Source organism: Vespa crabro, chromosome 6 (genome assembly GCF_910589235.1).
Source record: "Vespa crabro chromosome 6, iyVesCrab1.2, whole genome shotgun sequence".
In the NCBI taxonomy this organism is placed as follows: domain Eukaryota; kingdom Metazoa; phylum Arthropoda; class Insecta; order Hymenoptera; family Vespidae; genus Vespa; species Vespa crabro.
The window spans coordinates 5,534,095-5,557,368 of record NC_060960.1 but is presented as its reverse complement, the minus strand read 5'-3'; the positions used below and the strand labels follow the sequence as shown (position 1 = coordinate 5,557,368).

Genomic DNA, 23,274 nt, shown 5'->3' with positions numbered 1-23,274 from the left:
AAATTCCAAGAACCAGGATCCTAAATTAATCCTTCTTATTTAAAATACGATCTTTTTGATAAAATTTGATCATGAATTATATCTAATCTCACTGTTGGCGTAAACTATTAAAAACACAGTTGTAGTGAACAGTCTTAAGTACCACCTATCGGTTTAGTGTATACGACTTCAGCGACAGGTATGGACAAAATATGAACTACAAGCGCAATAGGAAAACATTGTCCCTACTAAGCTCTATTATATCGATGTATAAGATAGTGTAGATTATACTCTTCTCACGCATAACCTAACAATCGAGAAACAAGGAGAACTATAATCGAAGAAACAACATTTTTTGACACGATTTAAAAAAATAAATAATTCTTTTTCAATTGTTCGAAAAAGGCATCTCTTCTTTTATACCTTTATCTTTAAAATGAGATGTTGTTCATCAAAATCATTAGAAAACAGCACATCATTGTTGACATAACCATTATAAAACTAAAGGTGATGGAAAGCCTTATTAATTAAATACCCTATTCAAATAGTTGTTTCAATTAATTAAAAATGCAAATCTATCACTACAAGTAAAAGAAAAAATAATAAGAAAATTATTAGGTTAGAAAATAACTGATCTTATAATAAGAACATTAATTAGTATAATTCTCATCAATTAATTATTAGATAACATTTTTCAACAGTGAAAATATTGAATATATTTGAAAATATTTAATATATAAAGTTTAAAATTGATACATATGATAGCCTTGAGGTACAAAGGCCACTAAGAGCATAATAAATATGAATGCATTTTCAAATGTACTAATCAGATGGCATTCAATTGAATAGCGGGAAAATCAAATTAGCAAACGATACAATATAACATTTCTCAAGTAATTCTTTCGTGATAATGTAATAGTATAATATGTATCATCGAATTTTCTAAATTACTTTATACTCTAATATGTTACTCCTTTAATTTTATGAACCAAACGTCGTTATTATAAATGACGTAATGTTTTTGATATGAATTAAAAGTAAGAGAAATAATTATCGATTCTACTTCACGTTTATTACATAACTTGCGCTATTATAAAATCATTAAAATAAAACAAAAAATGAATAGGATCTGAAAATTTAAATAAGTTTTTCCGTTAGTCGAATATGCAATTATGTAATATCAAAAAAAGAGGGAAAATATAGAGAATAAATATATATTTGTTGTTTAAAAAAAGTAAAAAAGTTTTATAAATAACCACTTAATAAATATATATATATATGTATATATATACATATATATATACATATATATATATATATATATATATATGTATATAAAGACTATGAATACAAATGTAATTATCAAAAAAGTGTGGAAATTACGTTATGGCGCGATACTATCGGAAGAACTCCAAAATGACGCGTATAGAGAAGCAAACGGGACAATGCACGCAGGACGGAAGTGAAAGACTACTCGTTGCAAATGGCAGACGTGTGACATCTTATGCTTGTTTTCGTATTCAACGTGTTGTAAAATTATCTTAGTTTTGAAGTCTCGTACAATCGTATCTAAACAAAAAGTATCGACTTCAACAATTAAGGATAATTAAGAATAAAAGAATAAAATCTAAAGAGATAATGGCAAAATTAGTGAATGTTTGGCGGGACGATGACCCGGTCGATCTGACGCGAAGACAAATGCCGTTGATCGTTGATGAAAATCTCACGGTGAGAATATTTTACTTTAACATTTATTTCTTTACAGCTTCAATTATGAAATTCGAAAAATATAAATCCTTAGGAAACTTACGTAATGGCATTAATGATTCTATGTGTGTGACTTAACCTAAACATTGGTCGAGGAGTGCATGTTCAATTTATAAACGATTAAGTCTCATAAGACTTTTGACAAACTTGTTTTACCTTTTTTATTGTAATATTCATTTATCAGTGGTTTTACTGCTATTTCAGACTTTCTAACGATATGAACTCTACTCCAAACGGTATTACGCATTTACATTTATTCGAATTCGTTCGATTTGCTTTTGTTTTACATTTTTAAAAATGATGCATATATGTAATGAACGAGAAGTTTTATGTATTTGATGACTACAAATTATTACGTTACTATCTTTTTTATCACTTAAAAAATTTAACGAGTCAGAAATAAAAGAAAGGCATGAATTTTATTTAAAAAAGAAAAAAATAGAAAATAACTGATCTTTATTGTTATATCAGAAAAATATAATAAATCTATTTCATGTTATATGTAATGAGATTGATTTAAATGTTAGTTATTTTAAGAACATCTATTATTGTTAATAATCTATTTAGCAAAATTATATGAGATAATTATGTTTCATTTCATTTCAAATTGGGAAATTTAAAGCTTTTTTGGTATAATTACTTTTTAATAGATACAATTATATATCTATAATTGTATAATCATAAAAATATATTTGCTGTTTATAATTTTTATAATATGAATTTGTATCAACATGACATTATTTATTTCAATAGATGATCATGGATGTAAATGGCTTAGGAGCAATCTGTGCTAGTCCTCTTGTCCGTGGAAAACAATTGGATGAATTCACTAGGAAGTTGGATATGCTTACGAAAGAAGAAATTAAAGCATCTTTCGAAGTTACCTGTAAAGATATGCTAACTATTTTAGGACAAGCTGTACCATGCGTTGGTTGTAGAAGAAGGTAGTATATATATATTGAAAATATAATTACCATATATAATGTAATATAATATTATGCAATATCTATATCTAATATAATATATATAATACTATTTCTGTTTAGTGTTGAAAGATTATTTGATGATTTAATGAAATCAGGACATCCTGCACTAGATCCATTGATCATTACTCCAGATGGTTTATTATCAATAAGTGATGATATTTTGGAATCACCTCAATTACTTTGTACTATGTTACAAGGACACAGGTAATATAGTCATTTTGTTTTTAAAAATATAAATGCTGTTATTGTGTGTGTGTGTGTGTGTGTGTGTGTGTGTGTGTGTGTGTGTGTGTGTAAGTGTGAGTGTGAGTGTAAGTGTAATGTGTGTAATATATGTGTATATATATAACAAGTACTTTTTCAAAATATTTCAGTGCAAGATTGAATAATTTAGTAGAAAAACAACCAAGAAATAAAAAATCGCGAAGATGTGTTTTACATTCTTTGGAAATACAACGCATGAGACCACCTCCAAGTGCATGGAGAGAAGTTTGGGATTGCATGGAGTTACCATGTAGACAGGAACTTGCTTTGATTGAAACTGATACTCTAGATGCCACATTAGATACATATTTACGTAAACATAGGTACGTATATGTATAGAAATATGTAACCGCGTATATTTTTATTAAGTACGATCTTAACATTAATTGATATTTTAGATTTTGCGCCGAATGTCGAACAAAAGTCCTTTTGGCATCGTCTATTTTAACAACAGAACATGAACCAGCGAAAGAAACAGGTTATGTAGCTGCTTTATATTCTGGTATTAAACGATGTATACCGGACCGTCATGTTCATTTACCAACTAGTACAGATTATATCAGTACACTTATTGGTCGTGCTCAACCAGAACTTATGGGAAGGTATAATTCTATTACTTTAACAATATTTTTTTAATATAAAATAAGAAATTTCATAGTTTAATATCAAACAATGATTTATTTATATCTTAGAGAAAGACATGCGAAAACATTAGAAATTGCTCAAGAAGAAGTACTCACTTGTCTTGGAATATGTGTTGCGGAACGTTTACATAAAGTCCATCGGCGATTAAGAGAGGAAGAAACAGTTTACAAAGTATTAGCTGCAGTAGCAGTTGATGCATTGTCTAGAAATTTTCAAGTAAATGTTTCTTTCTTATTACTAATTTATTATTATTTGTTATTTGACACATTTTATTTTTCTTCTAGATGGCAGTCGAAGTGAAACAAGGAATTTCACAATTAGAACTTTTGTATGAGGAATTAACAAGAGAAGAAATAGCTAAACAACAACGACGAGAAAAATTGAGATTAAAACGAAAGAAGAAGAAGGAACGCCGTTATGAAACAGAGGAGAAAGAAAATTCATGTCATGTATGATATTATATAATTACCATTATTTGCTTCTTTTTATATATTATTAATTTTATTATATAATTATGTATCAACTTTTAGTGTTCTAATGAAAGGAGAAGTGGAAATAGTGAAACATGTTGTATTTGTATGGAAGTAAAACCTACAACACAAAATATCGATCGACATAAGGTATATGCAACATAGCAACATGTATTTAATTACATATATATTACCTATCCCTTGTTTATTCTTATAGAAATTTATTTTTCAGTTACAAGTTTTAGATCCAAAAAATAAAGGTCCACCGACATGTAAATGTCCTGATTGCTTAAAAAAAGCAAAAATACCTAGTATAATACAATCTCAAAGTCAAACACAATTACCATATTCGACTAAAAAAATTTCAAGCCCGCAAAAAAGTAGTTCCAAGAAAACAACTTCTGAATCAAAGACGAAAGTTAGTCAAAGTCAAATAGAAGAAACTAATTCAGAGATAAAACATTTTTCTGAAGAAGAATTATTTGAAAGTTGCGACTCGTGTAAGGTAACTATACTTTTATAGGACTTATTAGTCTGCTTTTAATTAAAACGAACGCAACTCTATAAAATTTAATCATTAAACGTAGGACTTCTCTGATAAAACTGAGGATGAACAGTGGCATAATCTCGATGATTGTAAAGATCCTGTGACCAAAGAATTAGTTGGTGCTTGGATAGGTGAACCAAGCAAAAGATATACGATTTGGATAGAAATGAAAAAACGCTTTGAATTATCTATGGCTGATAGAAAAAGTCGTTCATCAAGTGAACAATCATCTCAGGATTGTGGTTATTCATCTGAACATAATATTAGTAGTCCATCTATTCCTAGTACACCAGAAGGTTCTGAAGTAGCTTGCAGTGATGGTTGTTGTAATCATGAAGGTGATTGTCATGATATACGAACATCCGATAAACTTGTTCATTCCAATTCTAGTATTTCTTTGCTAAAAGAAAGAGGTGGAGGTCCAACACTTACACAAATGCTGGAGGTCAGTGTAAAAAGAAAAGAAAAATAAAAGAAAAACTTATTATCATTGATAATCATAAGCGATTGTTCATAAACATTATTTGTATACAGGATTGTTACTTATCAGATGACGAGGAAAAAGAGAGCTATATTCCTGCAGAGGAAGTTTTGGAATTTAAATCTCGAATGTGTCAAGTCCTTGAGAAACGTCAGGAACTTCGACAAACACTTAGAAAACGTTTTGCAATTCTCTGCAGCCATCATAAGCCTTTTATCATTCCTCATTAAAAATTCCTACTAGGTACAGTTACTTAATAGGATATGATCTTTCTCTTTTGTTTTTTTACATTGATTTACTGCCAGTAGAGTCGTGAATATTATAGATGTATTTTGAATAATTGTTATCATTGGAGGATCATTTTCCAATGTGAATAAAGTATCATTGGATCATACATTATAGAAATATTATATAAGATAATTTATCAAAAAAATCATTGATATATATATATTGAATTTAGTTATTTTATACACAACTAAATTCAGCTACATAAAAGACATGTGTTTATGATATAGTAAAATTATCGTCAAAAATTATCAAGCCTATGCATTGAATTCACAGTTATCTTTAATTTAGATAATGTTTAATTGACATACAGAGTTATTTGTTTTATACTTATAGCTCATAGTTAAAATCGAACGTAATGCAATATGCTTCTATAACTGGAATCAATGCAGGCATTTTATACCAGCACGCCTTGGTCATAATACATGACAAATTTAAATCTGATACACAAAAAAGAAGTGTGTTATGATATTGGGCATACATCTTATCAATTACGATACGATATACTCAGAGAGTATTTTATTTTCTTGAAGTGTTAAAATTTCAAGGAAATTGTTTTTGTTGCGATGTGATCATGATCACTCGTAATTTCGCTAATACAATGGTAGTATCATGATTAAAGATTATTGAAAACTTAATATAAAATAAATGTTGCATTCCAATATATATTTTATTATTCCAGTTTACATCTCTTTTTGTGTAATTTTAATGTAATAAGTTCTATATAAAAAAGAATCTATCCTAAATCATGTAATTTGTATATTGTATATTGTTGCATAAAATTATTTAAAATATTTAAGTTACTATAATAATTGATGATTAAGATTAGATTCATTATCGAATATTTTTTTTTTTTCTAAATTTGTTTACAGCAAATGTACAAAGGTATTTACAATGATTTTATTATTATTCCTGTATAAAATAACGCCCGCTTATCGAGCATGTACAGCATATTATGCTTTTTTAGTTTGGTAAAATGCCTAATATTTAACCTTTTTTTAAGCAATATATTCTGCAAAACAGAGACACGCATTTATTCCGCCAAAACCGAAAGCATTCTTTAGAGCTACTCGTCTTCCAGTAGCAAACCAATTTTTCTTTACATTAGGTACAAAATGTAAGCTTGTCTTTATATCCAAATTATGTAAATTTAATGTAGGTGGAATCACAGCATCTTTTATAGCTAAAATCGTAAAAGCAGCTTCTAAATTTCCTGCAGCACCTAATAAATGTCCATGCGCTCCTTTTGTACTAGATACAAACACGTTTTTACTATGTTCTCCCATAAGAGATTCTACAGCTTTTAATTCAATGGTATCACCCAATGGAGTTGAAGTAGCATGTGCATTTATATATGTAATTTCTGATATTTCTATACCAGCATCTTTTACTGCTCTATCCATTGCTAACAAAGCACCAGTACCATCTTCACTAGGTGCTGTTATGTGTGCTGCATCTCCTGAGAGTCCATATCCGAGAATTTCTGCATATATTGGAGCCTGTCTACTGAGAGCATGATTTAATTCTTCTAATACTAGTATAGCAGACCCTTCTCCCATTACAAAACCATCTCTATCTCTGTCAAATGGTCTTGATGCTTCATAGGGTGAATCATTTTTGGAAGTACTAAGTGCACGAAGACGACAAAACGCTGCAACAGCTAATGGACTGATACATGCTTCAGCTCCACCACAAACCATAACGCTAGTATCACCACCACGTATAAAACGAAATGCATCACCTAAACAATAGAATTATTTTAATTTTAGCATACACTTTATTTTTAACTAATTTAATATTGTTATTGCTTTATTTTACCAATAGCATGTGCTCCAGTTGCACAAGCAGTTGATACGCAATGATTGGGTCCTCGAAATCCATATTTAATACTAATATGACCTGCTGCCATATTTGGTAGAATTCGTGGTACGAAATAGGGACTGACTTTGCTATATCCTTTTTTTAAAGCTTCATACGTCGCACATACATCTACTAAATCAATCATTCCAATACCAACAGCTACTCCTGTATCTCTTTTATCATTTTCTTCTTCTGGTTTCCATTTCGCATCAGACAGAGCTTCTTCAGAAGATATCAATGCATAAGCTGTTGCAGAACACATTGTTCTTAATTCGCTCTTAGAAAAGTATTTGTTTATATTTAATTCGTGTGATTGATCTCCCTTAGGTATCAGAGCAGCTGTAATGGATATAAACTTTAATTTTTAATTATATATGATTATTATTTGTAATATTGAATATACTTAACTATATTTAAATTTCTTACCTACTCTACAAGGTAGTTTATCATAATCTACATCAGACAATTTGATTATTCCAGACTTAGATTCAAGAAGATTCTTCCAAGCATTCTGTACACCAACTCCAAGAGGACATACAAGCCCTAACCCGGTAATAACAACTCGTCGTTTACATCTAACGGCAGTTGTCATCGATCGGCCTCGTTTAAAATATTTAATAGGACAAAACATTTCACTTGCAAAACAAGAAAACTCAAACAAGTATCGTTTTGTAGGTTATGTTTTGTATTATATCGGTGTTTCAGTTTTTCTACAGTAAACTGCAACTCGCATCGTTTCTTGATAAATGTGTAAAATAAATTATATAGATATTTCTTTTCCGGCTTAATTGCAATTAAAAATATCTATAAATTTTTATCATTTCATGTATATATTCTACTACACGGCATGTGTATACATTTATAATAATGTGAAAGAAACATGAATCAAAATCTGTTTATTTAAATATGACAACCAATAAAAATAATTAATACGAATGGTGGACATATGTCACAAAATAATATCATTATTCAAGTATTAATGCCATTCTTAGATACACAATTCTTACATATATATATATATATATATATATATACTATAAATACATAAATGTACATAAGGCTGTTCATCACTTTTCGTTCGTAGTGTACGTGACTCCAGCGATAAGGTATAGACAAAATATGAATTACAAGCGCAATAGAGAAACTGTTTTCATTATGCATTTATTGCATTAGTATATAAGCTTATGTAGGTTACATATCTCTCATAAATAATTTAACAATCGAATTAGTGTGTATATCGCGAGATCTATTTAATTAGTCTCTAATTTTAAAATGTGAAAAAAAACTGACAGCTTTATTGTAACTCTAACGGAACCCAAAAAAGAGAAAACCTGAAATCTTTGCATAAAAAATGATTACTGCATTTTAATCGAAATATATTTATTCGTCGAAAGATCGAAAAAGGATAGGAGGAGAAACGGGAATTAGTATATTAATTACTGTAAATCCTGGATTAAAAATTAATTAATTTATTTTAGTACTTACGAGCTTTATAGCTCGTTGTAGAATTATTTTTACAAGTCTCCTTGTACTTTAGCAATGACTCTATTCGAATTTTCTCTTTTAAAAGTGATGTTTCTAAAACGTACGTATGAACGTACGAAACAAGAAGACCCTATTCTGATTTAATAAATCAAAAAATAAGGAACCATTCACGAGTAGAAGATCTCCGAAGAAATTTACTCGTGGTCACTCAATACTCTTCTATTAATTAATTACAATTAATTACTCGTGCCGATCCGTACTTTATGTCCTCAATTGAATTATCGGAGAGATTTCAGAATTAACTTATTACTTAAAAAATTCTATAATGGCTCTAAAGCACTTGTCCGCTATTTAGTTCGAAATTGAGGATGATTGATTGAGATTGTCGTTAAAAATGAGATAAATCAACATCGAAATTGGTTGAGATTCAATGATGCACTGACTCTAATATGTGATATTTATTAATAGATGATCATTAAATTTATTTCGCGAAACTCTATTGTTTGGTATAAATACAGTCTATATGACTGTTAAAAAAAAAACTTTGTTAATAAACACTGATTCTAATAACTGTATTGCACGCAGTCGATGAAAATATACTTGTTATTTAAATCGCGAAATGTAAACAAACAAGTATCGTTTCTACTTTGTCATTTTTTGGTTTTTATTTCAGCGATACAACACTCAATTATATCAAGTATATGTAATGATATTCTAGAACAAAAAAATAAAATTAAAATTATTAACATCATTGTTATAATATAAAAAATTATTGGAAATATTAAATATGGAAATATTAAATTAAAATTATTTAATATTTAATCCATATTACGACCTATATAATGTTTAAATAAATGTTCTATTGTTGATATATTAGTTTATTATACTCTATACGCATTATAAATCGTTTAAATAATCATAAATTTATCGAAAGTATGAATTATTTCAGTAGAGTTCAAAATTTACGTGTATTGAAATATTACATTGAAATTTTATATTTACGAGCTATGTAATGTTTACAAAAATGTCATAGTGTTTAAATATTGGTTTATTATATACCGTGTATATTATGTTCTTTGAATGATTATTTAAATTTGGACGTATGGAAAGAAAAAATTTCGCTGTTAAATAAAAAAATTTTTTGTTAACGATTATATAGACAATTCATATAAATTATTATAATTTAATGATTAATATTAGTAGTGTATATTAAAGTGTTATTCATATCTTAAATGAATATTGATAAATCGAATGATCTTTTTATTTTAATTTGCTACGAAATAAGAGAGCTACGATGTTCATTGCTTGAAATTTAATAGAAATGTCACATATCAAAGTCGCTTAACTCTTTCTGCTTCGTTATTGTTTACATCACTAAACGATAACGAAAACAAGAATAAAATTCGTATATTACTGAAAAGTATTAATTATTTAAGCTTACGAATAATTGACTAAATTTGAAAATTTTTATCTAGCGAAGATGGTGCCTGAGTAAAATTAAATTATTTAATATTAAATAAGTAAGAGTTATTATTTTTATAATATTTAAATAATTGTACGATTATTAATTTATATATTAATTATATTTTGTTTCTATGTATACACTTTGGATTTTTAAAATGAATATACATATAATAATTAGAAAGATTATACAAAGCTTTTTGCCTGATGATGGAATCATTACGTTTTCTTATCGATTTCTTAAGAAAATTTTGTAGAAATTAATAGTTTCGCAAAATCAATAAGAATCAAAATAAAAACGATATAAGAAAAAATGGAATAAACAGAAAAGTGAGTATTACGAAATAATGATACGATTATAAGACAAAAATACAAGGGAAAAAATTTTAACGGACCAAAACAAAAGAATTGCTTCGTATTTGTCATCATATTTAACCAGTATTAAGTATATCTGTCGGTGGATGGTCACGTGATTAAATTATCGAAGACACGATTTCTTGAAAATTCGCATAAAAAGGAATTACACAAGATGATACATGGAATGCGCTAAAAAGAAAGGACAGAGATCTTAGTAAGACATTTGCGATAAAATTGGCTATATTGTACTTTATTTTTTTAAATATATACTTTTTTTTTGTTATAAATCACCACCATCATATAATATATAATGTACTTGATTTATATAATATTTAAGTATGTGTCTTTCTTTTTTATTTCTTCTTATCATTATATTTTGATATTATATATTATTATTATAATAGAATAGTAATAATAATAATATAAAATAGATTATTCCATAGGGGAAACCACAGAAAAAATTACGTTGGTAGTTCTACTTCCATCATTTATTTCATAGAAACAAAATACACTACTCAAGTGTTTATATGAAAATCAGTAGTGGGGATATGAGTTTCTTTTCTTCTGCCGCAAAGTTCCAGTGGCGCCACTATACGAAACTTTTTTTCCACGAAAAATACCGGAAATAGCATTTACGCCAACTGTGACTTCAAATATAATTTTTGATCAATTTTGATAAACAAGATTTTATTTTAAAAATGAAGATTTAAATGAGGATATAGCTTTCTCGACTTTTTGAAAAAGTTTTATTTTTATTAACTATTCTCGTAGAAATATCATTTTATGACACAATTTTTTTCAAAAATTCAAAAAAACCATGTTCTCTTTTAAACTTTCATATTTAAAATGAAAACTTGTTCATCAAAATAAGTAAAGTATTACTGTACTCATTGTTGGCATAAACCATTACAAAACTAAGGATGAAAAGGCATAATGTTGTTTATGCATGTATGCAGCACAAGTTAAATAAAATGTTGTATTAAGTGATCATTAGTAAATTAAATGTCAGAACTAAAACAAAATGAGAATGATTTATTAGAACTAATTTTAAAATTGTGCTCTCAATGATTGTCATATTAATAAAATAAGTACATTTATCATAACTCGAGCTATTATTTTATGAGAAGATAAATTATAAAAAGAATGTAGCCTATAAATTGAATTTATTTGGTAATAATATAAAGTTTATATTTATTATAATGCTTATAATATATTTGTAAATATACAATATTTTATAGAAGTTGTTAACTACCATTAATGTAATTATTATTTTTATTTGTAATCTTCATATAACATTCCCTTCGCTACGTTAATGGCTTTTTCTTTGCTTACTAATTTTTCAACAAGAGCCAAGCCAAATGCGAAAGCTGTTGCAGGGCCTCTGCTTGTAATTAGATTGCCTGGAAAATAAAAAAATTTATTATGTTTATTTTCTAAAACAATTATAAACGAATCATGAAATTGATTTTGTTTTAGATAGATTTCTAATAAAAATAATTCATACCATCTATCACCACACGATCTTCTAAATATTCATAACCATCAGTCATTTGATCTTTCATTGCTGGATATGAAGTAATTTTCTTTCCTTTTGCAATACCATGAGCTTTTAAAGCAGTTGGAGCTGCACAGATAGCAGCTATAAGTTTATTTTCTTTTTCTTGTTTTTGCAATAGTTGACCAACTTCGGCTGACTAATTTTCATAAAGATAATTTATTATTCCTTAAGAAATATACTAAAATAAGAAAAACATTTACCTCAGCAAATGCTTTCGCGCCACCAAGTCCTCCAGGTAGTATGATAACGTCATACTTTTCCTTATCATTCACATTAGCAAGCTTAGTGTCGGCACAAATTTTTACCTCACGACTACACTTAACACATTCACTATCACCTAAACTTGCAATAGTAACGGAAACCTAAAATTAAACGTTATAATGTATATTTAAAAGGTATTTCATTCTAAAATCGTATATAATATATAGCATATGTAGCGATTTATTCTTTATTCTTATTGTGCAATTATACTTTTAAGGTTATAGCGTATTATAATTTTACATACTCCGCCACGGCGTAAAACATCTGCCGTTATTACAGCTTCCATTTCCTCAGATCCATCAGATATTAATAAAAGCGCTGTTTTCTCGGCCATTTTATTAGAATATTTTGCTGTATATCGAAAATTATATGCAGAGCTTCTCCAAACAGGTTTTGAATTCTTTAGGAATAGAGAATACAGTTGAATAGCAATCCTCATCTATATCTAGATATATATTGACTAAAAATATGGTTGAAAAGTATAGTTCTATAGATTTTAATGAACGTTCACTAACGTAAAGAGTATATTTACGAATAATATATGTTTATTATTATTAATATTAAAATATAGGAAATATTTGTTTTTAATTTTATATAAATTTATTATACATATTCAGGAATATAAAAGAATACCTTTTTGAAAAAGTTGTAAAGAAAAGAACCGTTTCCTTAGTCAAGTGAATAATCCAAGGGGGTATATTAAGCAGTGCGGAACGCGTGGAATCGGATCGCACCCCCACAAAAGAAAAACGAAACAAACGTAGTACAAGATGGCGGCGTTTGGGTGTTGTGGCTACTGATTCGTACAAGGCAACTCGAGGAGCACCTGAGACCTGATTTAACGGAGAATCATTGTTCGATTTTTTAGTCAGAAGTTAGCAATCGCACGGACAATTCAGCGCGTGCGTTGTCGCCGAAACGAGCGGCGTCACGGGAAACAATGCGAGCGCATCGTCGTTGAGGCATTTTGGAACACGGGTGAGTGAGTTTGCCTTGAAATTTTATGGCATTCCACATTATTTCGACGTGTGCTCAGGGAGGTACCTCGTGATTCTTCTTCAATTTTATATTTAAAAAATTTTGAGAAAAATATCGAACAAAAATGATCATCTTTGTGTCGGAAGCATCAAGCTGAGAAGCTCTAATAAGCTGCTTCAAAAAATTGCGAAAAGGAAAGATACACGTTTCCGCTGGCGTTCCATCCATATGATGAAATTGTGCAAATAGTTTTCTCTCTCTCTCTCTCTCTCTCATTCTCTCTTTCTCTCTCTTTCTCTCTCTTCTCTCTCTCTCTCTCTCTCTCTCTCTCTCTCTCTCTCTCTCTTTCTTTCTCTCTCGTTTTTTTTCGTTCTTTTTCATCGTGTCGTCAGATCGTGCTAATGACTCAATCAAATTTTAACCGTAGGTTATATTTTCGTAAGTTTCGTAGAAATGGTAGTAACTGCAGTAAAGAGCATAAGATTGTGTTTGTTAAAAGCTTGATCTTATGCTACTTATTGCTTTCACCGTGACTTAAGACCACTTGAAAAATCTAAGATATTTCAGGCTTTAAAATTGTTGGAATATGCAAGTTTTTTATATTATCCCATCAATCAATTTATAGGCTTGTCCATGTTTCATATTATTATAATATATTAATTGTTTTTATATAAGTAGTTATTTGTAATGTGTATTTTTTCCCAAATACATTTGAAATTATAGATTAGAACATAGCAAGGAAAATAGTAAATGTAATGATGTACATCTATTTGTATCGATGATTAAATATTTTTATAACATTTTCTGATAGGTAATTAACACGAAGCCTCAGTATACATTTAAAAAAATGTCTTTATATATGAATTACAGTCTTCGTTGAAAGATCAACATATTTTATTTTGCAAATTAATTTAAACTAATTTTTATAATATGTAATTTTAATACACATGATTGCATGAGTTTCTTTTTAATGAAATTTAAAGTCTAATATCTCTAATAAGCTTTTTTCTGTAATTGATTATATCGATGAACCAACATATTCATGTTTTTCTTCCATAATCTATTATAATTGCTAGTACTACTAGTAGTCATTACGTTCTGTTATGTCTTGCAATTTTTTTTTCAAATTGTGTTATTTATTATAAACTTATTAGAGCTTATGGAATTTAAATTTTAATAAAAATAATGCTAATATTTTGCATGAATCGTTCTGCAATTTGCTACTGATAATTGAGGTTAATTCTACAACTTTCTATTAACACATGGTTTACCTGGTGTTAAGTTGTAAATATATTATCAGTATAACAGTTTTATAGGTCTTGTAAGATTATATGAGTATCAAGATGAAAATCTATAATTTAAAATATATTCTTATAAAAAAGGTAACTCAATTAGAGTATTTTAATATGATCATTAAATTCATACTAGTTGTTGCATATTATTCAATCATTTATCTTAAAATTATATTGAAATTAATAATAATATATCACTTCAATGTAGAATGATAGTTAAAAGACAGCATGCTAAGCATAATGCACCTTCAATAATTACTGCAAATATACTGATAGAAAAAATATACGGTTCAGGGGGTGGATGATAGGAAATTACTGAAAGTCGAAGACTGAAGCCACTCGAAACACTGGAGAAAGACGGTGGAGCTTCGGAGGAGGGGGAGATGTCTGCTGGGACCCAGGGCGAGATTCGAGTTGGCCCTTCACACCAGGTTTGCCATATATCTTCAAAAACTTTTTTGCTACTTAGCTCTATTGTGCAGCGTACCTAACTCAAGGCTTGTGGTTCTCCAATGCATTATATGAGTACAAGCAAAAAAATAAATTAAATTATATTTAAAATGTATTCCATATATAAGAGAGTTAGTTAAGGAAAATATAAGCTTCAGGCAAGAAAAGGAGAGAGAAAAAGTAATAAATACATTATACATTGGCGAATGTTAGTGTATTACGTTTAATTTAAATTCACTTTTTACATATCATATTTATTCATGGTGCTCTTGCCTAAAAAATACATTATCCTTTTAAAGTAATCGTTGAATTAAATGACGATTGATTTTATAGAAATGTATGACTCATATAGTGATTAGTAAGAATTACAACTATTGGTTATATTAATTCATGTTCTATACATTTTGTGCATGGTGTGTGCTTATTAATGGAATCACTCATTGTACAAACTACATTTACATTTAAAAAATGAAATATGTAGATTTTTCTGCATTCTGTCAGATCAATTATGTAATGAATATTTATATTACATCATAGAAAATCTTTAAAATATGTGTATGTTTTATTGTTTTATGTTGATGGTTCAAATAACAGAATAGTTCTGCGCACAATATAAGTCATAAATAAATGTCATAGATAAGTGTAGTTTAGTATCCTTGTAATATATATAAAGATAAGTATGTTTTAAAAATTAACCTATTGACAAATAATTTTACATCAATCTAAATGTTAATAATTACAATTAATAAGTATACTATAATTATATAGAAAAACTTTAGGTATAAGTAAAAGTGCTAAATTTCCATAAAAAAAAAAGATATTGGAAATTACTATTAAGATATACACATATATTAATATATAGTGCGTGGAATACTTATTTATAGAATAAGAATTTATACTCAGTGCAACTTATGTGGTTTTCAGTCACGGTGAAATAATTGAAAGGTATTATGGGTAAAAAGAGGTAACACATGCTTCGTGTTAATTACATGTCTTCATTTCATAGCTGTACTTCATTGGTTACTTGAACCATCTACGCTTATAATTTAATGTATACATGAATATTTATTTAAATTGTGTTTCTAATTTCCCAGTTATTCTAATTTTCCTTGCTTGTAATTTGTTTATGGGATTTTTAGACAATGAGGATGATATATGTTGTACAATTTTTAGCTTTTTTAACAAAAATTTTGTTTTCACATATTATTTAATTTAATAAAATATCAAATTTGATATGATTTGATATGGTCAAAACTATGAATGAAAAAAGAATTATTGGTTCTATTTATTTCAAAAGACAAGCCAGAGTATAGGTGCGTATAACTAACTTGCTTTGGCATTGGTGCTAACTGCGCACAATCCCGAATTTTGGGTACAGGAATTGGTTTCTTGTCAGGCCCGTTTGCCTGAGTATCGGCCGGGTATCCCACCTGGAGAGCTGCTTCCTGATCCAGAATTCTCTAAAGAGAGAGAAGAGCTAAGATGGATTCCAGCCATGGCATTGGATGGAGATCTACTCATGTATTTGAGAGCAGCACGATCCATGGCTGCATTTGCTGGAATGTGTGACGGAGGATCCCCAGATGATGGTTGTGTTGCAGCTTCGAGAGACGATACTACTATCAATGCTTTGGATATTTTACATGATTCTGGATATGATCCTGGAAGAGCATTGCAAGCTCTTGTTAAATGTCCTGTACCTAAAGGCATCGATAAGAAATGGTCTGAAGAAGAAACTGTAAGTAAAACATAAATAAGTAATAACATGATATATTACGTCCTTTTTAATTCGTGTATGGTTTTATAATCTATAGGGAAACTTATACTCAAAATTAATCAACTATCACTTTCTCTCATAGAAACGGTTTGTCAAAGGTCTTCGACAATTTGGAAAAAATTTTTCTCGTATTAGGAAGGATCTTCTACCTCATAAAGATACGGTAAAATATATATTAATTAAATATCGATTATATTTAATGAAATAATAATTATGTAACATTTATTTTTTATAGCCGGAATTGGTCGAATTTTACTATTTGTGGAAGAAAACCCCAGGTGCAAATAACAATCGACCACATCGTAGACGACGACAAGGTTCTTTGCGAAGAATTCGAAATACACGTAATTCTAGAGCAGGCACTCCTAAAGAGGAAGTTCCTACGCCACCCAAAGATACGCCGGCTGCTAATGCTAATACAAAAGAACCCGCTTCAGAACCAGAAACTGTACCTGTTGGCACACCAGCAAGTAATAATCCTGGAGGAGAGATTAGTTCTGTAACAGAAGACGATAATTCTGAAGAGGATAGTGATTCTCGCGATACTAATACAAACGGTGCAACGCATTCTTGTCAACATTGTTTCTCAACTAATTCTAAGGATTATCAGGTTGCTGGTAAAGATAGATTATTACTTTGTACGGAATGCAGAGCACATTTAAAGAAAACGGGAGAATTACCGCCTGCTCCTCCTTATTTGTTCCGCCCTGTGCCTGCGGAGTCGCCAGATAGCCCAGGTAGAATGCGAACGCGAAATAAGGCAAAAGAAACGCCAAGACCTGCGCGACCACGACGTACCGGTGGAACAGACACCCCTGATCAAGAAAAGCAACAGCAACAACAGACACCCGATAAAAGTAAGAAAAAGTCTTCTAGTAAACCAGAAACACCAAAGAAAGCTCAAAAACGAAGCCAAGCGGATGATGCAGAGGAAGATAAGGAAGCTCAAAAACGAAAACGTGGTGACAGGCCAGAGAGTCCTTCAGAATCACTCACTACTGACAGTAATTCTCTTATGGATGAGCCTGAAAGAGAAACAGAAGGAGATACGAATGAAAATCAACCTACACCAATTGCCGTACAACCTGAGGAGCCTGTTAGTCCAGCTGTAACTACGCCAGAAGAACCTTCTGAACCTACACCAACTTCAACTCCTGTGCCAGGTCCTATACAAAGTTTACCTATATCTGTTCCTGTTATTCATACTTTAGATAAAAAACCATTATTGGAAGAACCAGTAGAAACTAAAGATCAAATAGAAGATGTACCTTTAGCCATGAATCAACCATTGAAATTAGAACCACTGCCAATAGAAACAGCTATGTCACCTTCTAACGAAGAAATGAAAGAACCAGAACAGCTGAACTTGAGTACATCACAGCCACTAAATATGAATGATATGAATCAAAATATACCTCGTAACTTGTCTCAAACAATGTCAAATGCAGTAAGTAGCATGTGTCCACCAAATGGTTCACAAAATATCCAAAGTACACAAATTATATCACCTAATCAGCAAGGATTACCATTAAACATGCAATATGCATCTAATGTTCCACCAGTTCAAAATGTGCCACAGAATTTATCTCAAAACATACAAATACCACCAAATATGCCACAAAATATGTCTACCACTCAAAATATGGGACCAACACAAAGTTTGCGCGCACATCCTGAGAATATGTCGAGTACACAAGGTTTGCCACAAAGTATTGGAGGCCCTCCGTTGAATCTCAATATATCTCAAAATATACCAGCAAGTATATCTCAGATACCTCAAATATCAAGTTCGCCACAGCCTCTTGGATTAACGGTCATGTCATCGGAAAGTAGAATGACCGAAAGAATTCCAGAAGAAAGATTATCTACAGAAAGAATGCGTGATGGAAGAATTTCTGATAGAATATCTGAAAGAGTATCCGAACGTACTGAAAGTAATGAACCAGAGAGAGCAGAACCGCCGAATATGTTCCAACCGATTCAACCAAGTGGAATTCTATCTATGGAAAAACCTTCGAGCATTTATAATTTAGCTGGAACTCCACCAATGGAACCACAAAACTTAAAAATTAAACAAGAAATTATTCCTCCTGAACCGGATCCTTTGCAAAGTTTAAAAGAAGTGAAAGTTCCTGGTTTTCAGACCGGTTTTCCTGGTCCAAGTTTGGAAAATATAAAAAAAGATCCAGATAGTACTAGTAAACCACCTACACCAAGTAAACATTCAATGCCAAGTAATCAACCAGTGCCACAGATTCAATCAGTGGCAGCATCGCCAACGCCAACGTTACCGCCTCCACCGACGTCTATTCCTCAACCCGTGATGCATCCGGCGCAACAGCCTAGTCCACATATGGCTCATCCGTTCCATCCTCATCATCCCTTGATGCATCATTCATTATTTACAGCGATGCATCCTTACCATCCACATGCTTATCCAGGATACGCACCTGTTGGTGGATATCCCTCGTTTCCACCATACTCATATGGACCAGTACCCCATGCTATTCCACCACCATCACCACAAAGAAGTCAAGAGAATACAACAATGATGACAGCTCATCACTCTAGTACAAGTTCTAGTGTGACGACCAGAGAAGAAGGAGAAAATCTTATTGCTACCCATCATCATTCTTCTAGTATGCATCAAGCGACCACCTTGCATCACGACAAACTGTTAACCATCTCCTCTCATAGTTCTCACAGTCACTCGTCATCGCATAGTTCACATAATACTCAGCGTAAACCGTCGCTCGTTTCAGCAACGTGTTTAACGTCAACTAGTTCTGTACACCATCATCATCGACCTCCTCAAGCACAACCACCTGTTGTGCAGGAACCAAAGATGGAACAGGATCTTGGTGAGCCAGAACCAGAAGAACCGCCCAGTCCACGTGGACCTTCTCCTGAGCCAAGAATTGAAGACTCCGAATGTCACAGATCACAATCTGCAATATTTTTACGACATTGGAATCGAGGTGAAAATAATTCATGTACCAGGACAGATTTGATGTTTAAACCTGTGCCTGATTCTAAGTTAGCTAGAAAGCGAGAAGAAAGATCAAGAAAACAAGCAGAGAGAGAAAGAGAAGAACGTGATAGAGTTGCTGCACAGCAGGCTAGAAAAATGACGACTCCAGAGAAACAACCTGAAACTTGTAAGCCACCTAGTCGTGGTCCACTTGAACCCGTTGTCTCACCATATGATAGGTATGGAACAAGACCAGGGTCTTATGCAGATACACCAGCTTTAAGACAACTCTCTGAATATGCAAGGCCACATGCAGCGTTTTCACCTGCTAGACATCCTGCTCCACCAGATCCGATGATCCATTATATGTATGGACCAGCTGCGAGGGAACGTTTAGAACTAGAACATTTAGAACGTGAAAAGAGAGAACGCGAAATAAGAGAGTTGCGTGAGAGAGAATTAAATGATCGTTTAAAGGAGGAACTATTAAAAGGAACACCCAGACCAATGCCGGCTCCTGTTGATCCACATTGGTTGGAAATTCATCGACGATATGCGGCTGCAGGTCTCGCCCCAGGACCATCGGGACCACCACAAGCTTTGCACCAATTTGGTCTATATGGAGCTCCGCCTGGACCAAGTCAATTAGAACGAGAACGACTAGAAAGATTAGGTAATTATTACTTTTTATCTTTTGTAATTATTTTATAGATATCTACTCGTCTCGAAATTAGCCAGTTACTTTCTATAATTATTTATAAAGATATTCTTTTGAACGGTTAAAGGAAAGTATCTTGAAGGAATGCAAAGTGTTGCAGTGACGAGTGGAATGTATATGTGAAAGATAGAAGATAGTGTAGTTGACTATTTTTACACCGTAAAACAAAAATGGTATATTTGATCGAGGCACTATCGGGTTTAGGGATACCGACTGCAGCCGGCGGGGGGCCAGCGGGTGGAGGGGCTGGCCATCCCGTAGCGGCTCATCACCATGGCCAGCTGGACGAGCGGTTGGCTCTAGCTGCTGACCCGATGGTCCGGTTGCAGATGGCTGGCATCTCGCCCGAGTATCACGCTCACACTCACGCGCATACGCATGCGCATACGCACTTGCACTTACATCCGGGACAACAGCAGGCCCAGCAACAGGCTCAGCAACAGCAGGAGGCAGCTGCGGCTGCAGCTGGATTCCCCCTGCCTGGTAGGTGCCAGAGTCAGGATGTTCTAAGTTTCTCTTAAGAGTTTCCTTTTGACAAACATCTATAACAATAAGTTTTCATATTCTATCGCTTTACTTTCTCATGCCATCATGTTCTGGCAATTAAATCTTTTGACCCTTTTTTAACTCTAGCTTATTATTCGAAGTACGAACGACAGCTGTTTCGGTCATACAGTTTTTCAGTTATTCACATTATACATATTTAGGTGCAAGTGCGAGTGTACGCGTGAGTGGTACAAAAGAGTAGTGTACATAGATATGTATGAATGGGTGTGTGTATGTGATAAAAAGTAGACAAATTAATCGTTCAATGAATATTTTTGATATATAATGTCAAAGTAACTCAAAAGTGTTACGTTTTCGATAATAAATTTTTTATCCAACATGTAATAAATATAAAAATAAGAACAATATTGAATATTCATTAAAAAGTATTGTTAACTTATTAATTATTAAATATTTTTTAACAGATTTATTGTATTCTCAATAGTGCATGCTTTTTTAAAGCATTTTTCCATATTTGTTTATATATATATATCTTATAAATATACATATATTAATTACATAAAATGATAGAACATTTGAAATACTTTCCATTTGTTTTATCGTTTGTTATTTGCATAGCTGCTGCTGGTGCTAATTATCCTCGGCCAGGTTTAATGCCTCGTGATCCAGCATTGGCTCTTCATCCAGCTGAGCTTCTTGGAAGACCATATGCGGATATGGCAGTGCATCATGAACAGTTGCAACGTCATTTGATGATGGAACGCGATCGTTTTCCTCCACATGCATCGCTTGTGGCTCATCATGAGGAATATCTGAGGTTCGTCTTTTCAAATAAATAACAATATATTCCTTCGTATGCTTTAATAAACGAATTAAATATATATTGGATTAACGAAGGATGTTTTTTAGACAACAGCGTGAGCGCGAGCTTAAAGTGCGTGCATTGGAAGAAGCTGCACGTGGATCTCGTCCTTAAATATAATTGTATTTATATCATAATGATTATCCTTTATAAATAGGGATGCAATTAATTGCACAAAACAAATATGGTACAATATATTGTGCCAGTATGGTGCAAGAACAAATGGCAACATTTGTTCATGATCGTTGATCTTGTATTTAAGATCATAAATTATTTTTACGATCTTTTAGTGACATATTGAGACTTAAAGTGTTACGTAATGTAACTTGTTAGTGTAAATAATGTAGTGAAAAATTCATCGAGAGTACTAGATTTTATTCTAGTATCGTAGAAATGAAGATTATATATAATAGTGCTTTAATGTGTATATTTCTTTTTTTATATATCTTTTTTTTCTTTCTTATAGGTATTGGAATTAATAAGTTTGATAGAAATCATTAATTGTTATTCAATTTTATCTTGATGGTGCAAATGCCAAAATGTTGAGCCAGGTAACTTTACTGATCTGGATTCGTGGATACTATGCATAAAGTACTTTCTTCTAGTTTTTTCTCTCTTTTTTCTTTTTAATCGTTTCACTAAACTTTATACATTATTGAGCCTTTACGAGTAAAGTATTATATAAAATATTAGAATAAAATTTACATTTCTATTATCGTGCCCGTTCTTGTTTATAATCACAGGGGCAATTTAGACTTCCAATATTTATCGTGTATATGGAATAATTTAAGTTGAATATTACATAATTTCTGTCACAGATATTTGTATATTTTCTATAAGTACTGCTTAAGATTAATGAGAGACTATATGGGCCTTTGGTAACAGTAGCGCGAACGCCTGGTATGTAGTGAACATTAAAACAAAGTGACCAAAGTTAAACGTTTGTAGGAAATTGTTGAGCGTAAACGCATAATGTTTAATTAATCATGATTTGCATTGTACATTAAATAACAAATCGTACAGTAAATGAAAATATTAACATCGGAAATTTTGAAGGATTCTCTATGATTTTTTGAAATATCTTCTCTATTCTAATAAACATTTGAATATGTAAATTATGCTATAATTGAATCAATGTAACTTAGTTATTTAACAAAGTAAATATTTCATACAAACGTGCAATTGAATTATATATTTTTCTCCTTTGATATATTATTAATTTGTAATATAAATATATTATTTTCGACTTAAAGAGCATAGATCGCGTTTTTCTCTTTATTGCTTATTTAGAAAAAAAAATATGTATAATTTAC

At 31.1% G+C, this 23,274-nt stretch overlaps 4 protein-coding genes across 11 annotated transcripts; 2 read left to right on the top strand and 2 right to left on the bottom strand.

The window, feature by feature from the left end:
• The first annotated feature begins 1,414 nt into the window (after positions 1-1,414).
• LOC124424876 (gametogenetin-binding protein 2-like) lies at positions 1,415-5,533 on the top strand. Its single transcript, XM_046964433.1, has 11 exons — positions 1,415-1,707; positions 2,500-2,690; positions 2,793-2,936; positions 3,107-3,319; positions 3,395-3,598; positions 3,689-3,857; positions 3,926-4,090; positions 4,172-4,261; positions 4,344-4,616; positions 4,699-5,103; positions 5,193-5,533. The coding sequence occupies exons 1-11, from the start codon at positions 1,618-1,620 to the stop codon at positions 5,367-5,369; spliced, it is 2,121 nt and encodes a 706-aa protein (XP_046820389.1). The 5' UTR covers positions 1,415-1,617; the 3' UTR covers positions 5,370-5,533.
• A 716-nt stretch (positions 5,534-6,249) lies between these two features.
• On the bottom strand, positions 6,250-9,508 carry LOC124424878 (3-oxoacyl-[acyl-carrier-protein] synthase, mitochondrial). The gene is made up of 3 exons (XM_046964434.1): positions 7,711-9,508; positions 7,243-7,623; positions 6,250-7,165 (listed from the first exon to the last, which is right to left on the bottom strand). The coding sequence occupies exons 1-3, from the start codon at positions 7,913-7,915 to the stop codon at positions 6,423-6,425; spliced, it is 1,329 nt and encodes a 442-aa protein (XP_046820390.1). The 5' UTR covers positions 7,916-9,508; the 3' UTR covers positions 6,250-6,422.
• A 2,269-nt stretch (positions 9,509-11,777) lies between these two features.
• Positions 11,778-13,181, bottom strand: LOC124424743 (protein dj-1beta-like). 3 transcript variants are annotated; one of them, XM_046964206.1, is made up of 5 exons: positions 13,040-13,181; positions 12,651-12,866; positions 12,346-12,507; positions 12,092-12,281; positions 11,778-11,987 (listed from the first exon to the last, which is right to left on the bottom strand). In XM_046964206.1, the coding sequence occupies exons 2-5, from the start codon at positions 12,843-12,845 to the stop codon at positions 11,860-11,862; spliced, it is 675 nt and encodes a 224-aa protein (XP_046820162.1). In that variant the 5' UTR covers positions 12,846-12,866; positions 13,040-13,181; the 3' UTR covers positions 11,778-11,859. The 3 variants fall into 3 exon arrangements, with proteins under 3 accessions (XP_046820162.1, XP_046820164.1, XP_046820163.1); XM_046964208.1 differs by having other exon boundaries at positions 12,651-12,806; XM_046964207.1 differs by having other exon boundaries at positions 12,651-12,851; positions 13,040-13,175.
• A 65-nt stretch (positions 13,182-13,246) lies between these two features.
• Positions 13,247-23,140, top strand: LOC124424742 (arginine-glutamic acid dipeptide repeats protein). 6 transcript variants are annotated; one of them, XM_046964201.1, is made up of 8 exons: positions 13,247-13,384; positions 14,971-15,107; positions 16,523-16,864; positions 16,986-17,066; positions 17,139-20,547; positions 20,797-21,075; positions 21,718-21,916; positions 21,997-23,140. In XM_046964201.1, the coding sequence occupies exons 2-8, from the start codon at positions 15,060-15,062 to the stop codon at positions 22,073-22,075; spliced, it is 4,437 nt and encodes a 1,478-aa protein (XP_046820157.1). In that variant the 5' UTR covers positions 13,247-13,384; positions 14,971-15,059; the 3' UTR covers positions 22,076-23,140. The 6 variants fall into 6 exon arrangements, with proteins under 6 accessions (XP_046820157.1, XP_046820156.1, XP_046820155.1 ...); XM_046964200.1 differs by having other exon boundaries at positions 16,505-16,864; positions 22,009-23,140; XM_046964199.1 differs by having other exon boundaries at positions 16,505-16,864.
• The last annotated feature ends 134 nt before the right edge of the window (positions 23,141-23,274 follow it).

Excerpts from the sequence above, each read along its gene's own strand:
- LOC124424878 (XM_046964434.1), bottom strand. The coding sequence starts at position 7,915 with ATGTTTTGTCCTATTAAATATTTTAAACGAGGCCGATCGATGACAACT. Across the intron at positions 7,624-7,710 it reads TAAACTACCTTGTAGAGTAG|CTGCTCTGATACCTAAGGGA; the intron begins GTAAGAAATTTA and ends TATCCATTACAG. Across the intron at positions 7,166-7,242 it reads AACTGGAGCACATGCTATTG|GTGATGCATTTCGTTTTATA; the intron begins GTAAAATAAAGC and ends TCTATTGTTTAG.
- LOC124424743 (XM_046964206.1), bottom strand. The coding sequence starts at position 12,845 with ATGAGGATTGCTATTCAACTGTATTCTCTATTCCTAAAGAATTCAAAA. Across the intron at positions 12,282-12,345 it reads GCGCGAAAGCATTTGCTGAG|TCAGCCGAAGTTGGTCAACT; the intron begins GTAAATGTTTTT and ends TATGAAAATTAG. Across the intron at positions 11,988-12,091 it reads AGATCGTGTGGTGATAGATG|GCAATCTAATTACAAGCAGA; the intron begins GTATGAATTATT and ends TTTATTTTCCAG.
- LOC124424742 (XM_046964199.1), top strand. The coding sequence starts at position 15,060 with ATGTCTGCTGGGACCCAGGGCGAGATTCGAGTTGGCCCTTCACACCAG. Across the intron at positions 15,108-16,504 it reads GAGTTGGCCCTTCACACCAG|GAATTGGTTTCTTGTCAGGC; the intron begins GTTTGCCATATA and ends TTTTGGGTACAG. Across the intron at positions 20,548-20,796 it reads AGAACGACTAGAAAGATTAG|GGATACCGACTGCAGCCGGC; the intron begins GTAATTATTACT and ends TATCGGGTTTAG.
- LOC124424876 (XM_046964433.1), top strand. The coding sequence starts at position 1,618 with ATGGCAAAATTAGTGAATGTTTGGCGGGACGATGACCCGGTCGATCTG. Across the intron at positions 3,599-3,688 it reads CAACCAGAACTTATGGGAAG|AGAAAGACATGCGAAAACAT; the intron begins GTATAATTCTAT and ends TTTATATCTTAG. Across the intron at positions 3,858-3,925 it reads CATTGTCTAGAAATTTTCAA|ATGGCAGTCGAAGTGAAACA; the intron begins GTAAATGTTTCT and ends TTTTTCTTCTAG.